Source organism: Brachycentrus maculatus, unplaced genomic scaffold, assembly GCF_059751285.1.
Source record: "Brachycentrus maculatus isolate JH-2025_06_01 unplaced genomic scaffold, ASM5975128v1 h1tg000310l, whole genome shotgun sequence".
NCBI lineage: Eukaryota > Metazoa > Arthropoda > Insecta > Trichoptera > Brachycentridae > Brachycentrus > Brachycentrus maculatus.
This window is the reverse complement of record NW_028281060.1, coordinates 1,128,799-1,136,210: the sequence shown is the minus strand read 5'-3', so window position 1 is coordinate 1,136,210 and position 7,412 is coordinate 1,128,799. Positions and strand designations below refer to the sequence as shown.

Here is a 7,412-nt window from a genome sequence, read left to right as displayed (position 1 = left end):
TATTGGACAAAAAATCTGGTCAGTAAGTATTATACTCATTTTCGTAATTTTAGAGAGTTGATTATTAAAAAAACAGCAAACTTTCAAATCCCAAATAAAACTTGATTCCTTTTTCAAAGCAGGATTACTGAAAGCAAGCGTGTCGATATCAAACAGCAACGTCACTTCACAATGAATGTCCAAAGACAGGTAGAATTTTATTTGTGTTTTGTATTTTTGATTTATATATAAATTCAAACCCTTATCCGCACCCTATGGTGCATAGGGTACTGCATCATATAAACACAGTGTTATCTTGATCATTTACACATGAAGGAAAGGTGATCAGCCCTCCGCTTCAGGTACCAGTCCAGGGTTATATTGAATAAATATTACAGTGAAAAAAATAAATAGTGTTTATATATTTTTTTTAAAGATTTATTATTAACATATTTTCATATAACGGACTTTCGGCTTTAATGGACTCTCCCTCCCCCCAATTAGTCTGTTATATCCAGGTTTTACTGTATCAATAATAATTTCACGCAATCTATCACAAACGTCACCACTCAGATACATGTTCAATAAACGTGATAAACATCCAATTTGATGCAAGCACAAATATGAACTATTTATTATTAAATTATTCATTATTGTTTTAATAAACATAAGTATGTATGCAAACAAAAAATACTAAATTGTTTCTTCTACAAATATTTGTGATGTTCACATGTGGTGGTACTGCATCAGGTTCTAATTTGTAGTTAGGAAAATGACTGTTAAATCTAACAATACTGCAATGTCTAACCATATATATGTATTGTGTTGAATTTCAAATGTGTTTATTTACAATTTTTTCCTCTTAAAAAATCTACTTTTATGATATACGGCTCATTTCCTTTAGATATGTACAGTGAACTTTTGAAATCCATAACCAAATCTCTTCTAAGAACGCGAAGTGTATAAATTGATCACTTAAGCCAGTCAAATGCAAGAAAACCCATAATATAGCGTTCAGGATAGACCTACTAGTAATTTAGATCGCTTAAAATATTAACAGCAAATTTATACATGTAAAAATCATAATACATATCGGAGTCATACAGGAAAAAGTGACCAAGTGCATTTTTCACAAAAAACGTGATCATTGACTATTTGATATCTTACTAGCTTAATATTGCCCTGAAAAAAATCCCAAAGGATTTAAAACTTGGAAGCATAATATATTGACTTGTTAAAAATGATTAACTGCATTGATGTTTATTTTCTTGACAAGCAAAAGTGACTTAAATGGCCCTTCTGAACATTTTACGTTTTGTTAGTTGGTCACTTTCTCCTGTATATAAGAAACAACTACTATATTTAAGAAAAGTGTAAGATCAATTGCCAAATATGGCATAGAGAATAAAGCAAACACAGCGAGAACCAAATCTCTTTTAAGAACTTCAGAAATGAGGACATTGAGGCGTATAACTGGAAACACTTTAAGAGACCGAATAAGGAACACGGAAATTCATAAAATATGTAGTACGGAGGATATAGTCAGATGGGGAAGACAGAGAAGGCGATTCTGGAATGCCAATGTCAAAAGCATGCAAGAAAATAGACTGGCCCGAATTACTCTTCAAGAAAACCCAGACGGAAGAAGACCACCTGGAAGACCTACAAAGCGATGGCGTGACAGCTGGCAGTCCACATCTCAAGAGATGGATAACGAAACAAACAGATCTGAGGATCTATAAGAATGAAGACGAAGAAGATTTTGAAATAACATGTGCAAAAAAGAGAAAAAAAAATCATTTGACAATTAGTAACAGTTCTTAGTAGATTTTCTCACATCCCTTGCGTGAACTTACTACTCAGTACTATGCGCAGAGAGGTATGCGGAAGGAGCTAGGTGTTTTTTTTATCTTTTGATTTTTTAAAGTGATTTTAAAGGGAATTAAGATACAATAAGCAATAATTGAATTTTTTGTATCGTGAATTGATTTATATATACGAAAACCTACGCACCATAATTCATTATTATTTTAGTATACTTTTTATACACAGTATCGCGTGGAACATATCTACAGTGTAAATGGGGAGTTCAGTGTATTACAAATATTAACTTACTATTATTTATATTATATTTTATATTTTTTATACTGACTTCACTTCACTTTGATATTGACATTCAAGTTCCATATCTTCGATGATATTTCTCCCCTCGGAACACCAAGGGAGCTGATGGGATAATAGCATGAGAGGGTAGTGCCCTGTTAATAATTTGTAGATCCCCACAACAGGCACCAAGGTGATGTTTATGAACCGTCTATAGCTCTAGAAAATATTGAGAACCACTGTATGAACAAAACATGAATAAATATGTATTATAACATTATTGATATATACAATTAATTGATTTTATTATTTAGAAATTGATAGTAAATTATTTACTTTATCAGGTACAATAATAATTCTCCATAAGTACTGCTTAAGAATTGATCACATGTAAACAGTTTATCAATATGGACATATCGCTCACTCCTTTCAAGAACGTCATAAATCAAAAATCGACGATTTTCAGTTGTGCATGTTTTCGGAATGCCCAGAAAATGTACTATATCCCAGTAAAAGAGGCATATTTTTAACTTAATATTTACCTGCTACAGGGCAGAAAGTGTTGATTTTGCATTTTGAGGAAATGGTATTGTTTGATTATTTTTTTAAATAAACTAAATATTTTTCAAATGGAGAAAAAACCTTCAGGTTTTACCTCAAAAGATCTGTTGCATAGTAAAAAGTTTAATAAGTGGCTTGATATTTATTTATAATACATCGCATTATATTTTTAAACTTTAAAAACGTTCTCCTGAAAAATCAAGTATTTTGATTTATGACGTTCGTGAAAGGAGTGAGCGATATATAATTTGGATGTTTGAATTGATTTGTTTCTTATTTTAGAGTACAGAAGAATTTACAGAGTTTATTAAAAACCGCATCGACTATAAAACATCTACATATTATTAAATGATATAGCTATTAATTATTATATTGTATTTCTAGATAATCTCAAAATATTGACATAGTTCTACTAATGAATAATTAGAAATCTAAAGATAATGATTGTTCTTAAAACTATTTTATAGAAAGGTAGCTCATTTTCATAAAAAAATATTCTCTCATATTTAGTAATAAATAAAGTACAGTATCTACTCAATGAATTAGGGCCACGCAGAATTTCGCGCAATTTCTCAATTCAAACAGGAATAACTCAGAAAAAACCTTGAATAAAACAACATTAAATTTTATTTACACATGAACACTTTATTACGCTTAAATTGTGCATATATTTTCAAATAAATATAGTTAGTATTTAGTATTTCAACCTTTGGCAGAAATAACTGCCTCAATTCTTTTTGGCATACTTAAAATGCACTGTTTTATCATGTTTTTTATTTCTTCGTCTTCTGACCAAATTTTTTGAATATTTTTTTTTAGACAGTCTACTGTCGGATTTTGAAATGAGTATACCTTATTTTTTAACATGCTCCATACGTTTTCTATAGGATTAAGGTCCGGAGAATTTCCAGGCCAGGGGAGCAAAGGCAGATTTTTGTTAGACAAAAATTTTATTATTGATTTAGCCCGGTGGCAAGGTGCCCCATCCTGCATGAAGGTGTATGGACCTTCTGTTGGGTCGAGTGTATGGTAGAAGGGCAATAAAATTCGTTCGAGGACCTGCTTATAGGAATTTTGGTTCATTGTTCCTTCCACGAAAAACAACGGCCCAGGTAAATTGTTAATAATACATGACCATATCATTGTTGCAGGGGGGTGTTTGATAACTTTTACCACACAGGCCTCATTGTAACGTTCCATTGGTGTTCCCCTGACGAATCGACGGCTCTCTGTCACGGCTTCTAACCGGCACTCATCACTAAAGATGACCTGAAAAATAATGAAAATTTAAGTTTAATTCAAATATATAAGTTTATTTACTCAAATGATATGTTGAAAATTCAATTTAAATAAATACCTTTTTCCAATCATCTACCGAGTAATTTCGATGTAGCCTGGCCCATTTTAATCGATCCGCTTTCATTCGTGGTGTCAATTTTGGTACTTTTAAAGGGCGCCTGCATTTCAGATTTACTTCGTAAAGACGTCGCCTCAGTGTTGATACCGATATATTTATACCCTCTTCTTCCAATTTTATTTTTAATGTTTTTGCTGATGCACTACGGTTTTCTAAGGCACTTTGAACGATTTTTCGATCAGTCCTCGGTGTTGTTTTTCTAATCCTACGACAGTTTTTTCGCCGATTGCTGGTGGCGGGTGACTGATTTTTTATTGATTTTGAAATTCTGTCCACTGTTTGACGAGAAACGTTTTCTTTTTTTGAAATTTCTCTATTAGATAGTATTCCTAATTTCAGTAGCACTACAACACTAGACTTTTTTTCCTCAGAAATGTCTTTACTTTTTCCCATTTTGTCCTTTTCAAAAAAAACACTTGTGTTTACAAAAAAAAAATTATACTTTATGAACTAAAATTAAAAATTAAGTTTTTTTCACAAGACACGATAACTATATAACCTCTCTGAACAAAACAACAACCAGAACTCAAGAAACTTCAGTAATAAATGAGATAGGACTATTTTTTGAACTTTCAACTATCTGTCTACCTGTGCTAATTAGGGACCTTTCTCAGAAAAAGGGTTTGAAATTTTGTAAAGGCTTAAATAATCCAGGTATATTTTACATATTATTGAAGGTAATATACATGATATTAGATGTCAATAGAAAACTTAAAGTATTTATGTAAAATAAATATAATAATCCAAAAGATTTCAGAGTATTCAAAAAAATAATGGGTGGCCCTAATTCATTGAGTAGATACTGTACATGATAGAATTGGTATTATCGAGATGTAAAGAGTGAAAGATAAAGTATAATTTAAGAAGATTTCCAGAGTAAGAAACTGGAGTGAAATGTTAAATATTTAATAATTGCTATCTAATTTCAGATCGTAGTTATTTTGCTTGATATAATTCTGCAGCGTCCCGTCGAAATCGACATAGTTGACTACGAAATTCCTCAACAGCTGGCAGCGGTCGATGATGTGCTTGATCACGTTATTGGAAACCATTAGCGTGCAGTCCAACCAGAGAAAAACGAGGTGTTTCAGCAAACCTCGATTCACGAGACGCATCAGAGTGTCATTTAATAATGTCTTAGTTTGATATTTGACGGTGAGTTTGGATATGCACTGGGCGTGAGTCAAAAAGAACGTAAGGATGTTTTCAATTACAAAACGATCGCACCCGAAAGTCAAACTTTTCAATTCACTGAACATCGGTCCGGTGCTGCTTCTAAAATTCGCCGGCACGTTCAAACAGTCGGATTGCGTTATTATTCTCAGCTTAACTATGTTCGGGCAGTACTTTCCCACTATCAGTAAGGATTCGAAGGTTACCAAAGTTTCTATTTCTAAAATGGAGAAATTTGTTATGTGAGCGCCTTTGAGCCTCAGTAGTTCCCCCATGTTGTTAGAAAACCCGAAGAACGACAGATCGAGTCTGTTCAATCGCACGTCACTGTGAGCCAACTGTTCCAAGATCTCTTCCTTGTTGTATCCCGAGAGGTGAGTGAGACTGAGATCTCTCAAGGAAGGGCAGAGCGTCAGCAGTTTCTGAACGCTGTCCAGGTACACGAAGTGGCAGTTGATCTTTTTCAGAGGCAGAGGGCCGTATTCCTCACCTCCGGCGACGAGTGTGGATCCGATATCGCACGACTCCACCCGGAGCTCTTCTAAAGAGGGAAGCTGACTCACGATTCTTCTTATCCCGGCCTGCGATATGCATCTGCCTACCCGAACGCTCAGTCTTTCGTTCCTGGGAGGATCTATCGCGAGGATTCTGAGGTGTTTCAGAGTGAGCAAATGATTGAGACCGGCGTCTGAAACGTTTCTAATCAGCACGGAAGCGTTAAAGGCCGATTTTCTCAAGTCCACTCTGGAAACGGCATTGATTTCTTCGAGATTCAAGCAGTTCTGTCCGATGACTTGGAGTATTTCGTCCGTGCAGATGAGTTTGAGGTCGAGGACCACTAGCTTGGACAACATGGGCAGAAGGTCGATCCAGAAATAGTGGGGAATGCTGTTGTCCATGTCAGACTTGAGAAAGCAGGTGATGTTAGGATGTGTCATGATAGAGAGTTGTATGCGCGGGTCGGTTCGGAGAGAGTGAAATCTGCGCTCTGCACATAACACATCAAACAATCTAGAAAATAAATTTATGTTTACTTTAAAAACTGAGAATATAAGAACCATTAAAATTCAAATTAAAATTTGTATACAACTTCTAAAATACTACAGGCGACTATTAAATGTATCGACCATTTTCTGGCAACAGATCAGAAAACAGTGTTTGATCAAAACTGTCCTGCTAAGTACAAACACACTAATTACTCTAATCACAAAAAAGGAAAATTATTTGTATAAAAAGTTCCTTGTTTGACTCAATTCACCGTCATTGGCATATTGCATCAAGTAGATACAATAATGTTACAAATCAATGAATTGCAAACATATTTTAAGGTAAAAAAAACATTGGAACTTTCATTTCAAACGTACAAAAATACTGTCTAATTTACCTAGCTGGAAGCATAGAAAATAAATAGTTTCTAAGACCAAGTATTTTCTCTTGACAAACGGGATATTCGAACTCGTGACATTCGTCGAAAATATTATGGCAGGCAGTGTTTATTGTGATGATGGTCGTTCTGACAGCTATGTCGAACAGCAAACTCGGTTGTTTTCTTGGTGGCATTGTTGAAATGGGGTCAATTTGCACGTTTAATGTTATAATATCCCATAATTGGCCGGCAATTGCACGGGTAGATAACACAAAATAAGCTGTAACTATCAATCTCCGTCACGCACGCAAAACCGTTTACAAAACACAGGTGACATTTGTGGTATTTTCATCTTCATTGTTAGAAATTAGAAATAATCAAATTCCCACTATAACATTGCCATTCTAAAAAAATATACATATGATCGATAGAGGTGCCCTGGTCAGGGCATATCAAATATAAAAAGATTTCTTGGGCAAGTTCGGACGATTTGAACTTGATCGATTTCAACTTTGGAGCAATCAAAATCTATTGACTTGTTATTGATTTCATAACAGAAGACAATACAAGTAAACGATCGTGATTGAACTGGTATCTGGCTTAGTTTGTTTCTGTAGTTAAGAGCTTAGACAGTTTCAAAATTAAAATTTCAAAAATCCTCCCATATTAAATGTGAAAAGCGCAAGTTATTATTTATTTATTAATTAAACCTTACGAGTTATTTATTAAGTTTAATTCCTTTCATATTCACAATTTTAAAAGTATCATATCTACTAATAACGCGTGTTTATTTTGGTTCGCTCTTTTATAACA

At 33.9% G+C, this 7,412-nt stretch overlaps 1 protein-coding gene across 1 annotated transcript; it reads right to left on the bottom strand.

Moving 5' to 3' along the window:
- Positions 1–2,908: 2,908 nt before the first annotated feature.
- LOC148304655 (uncharacterized) lies at positions 2,909–7,005 on the bottom strand. The gene is made up of 3 exons (XM_088267997.1): positions 6,618–7,005; positions 4,869–6,244; positions 2,909–3,173 (listed from the first exon to the last, which is right to left on the bottom strand). Exons 1-2 carry the CDS (start codon positions 6,791–6,793, stop codon positions 4,966–4,968), a joined length of 1,455 nt encoding a protein of 484 aa, XP_088124123.1. The 5' UTR covers positions 6,794–7,005; the 3' UTR covers positions 2,909–3,173; positions 4,869–4,965.
- Positions 7,006–7,412: the final 407 nt, after the last annotated feature.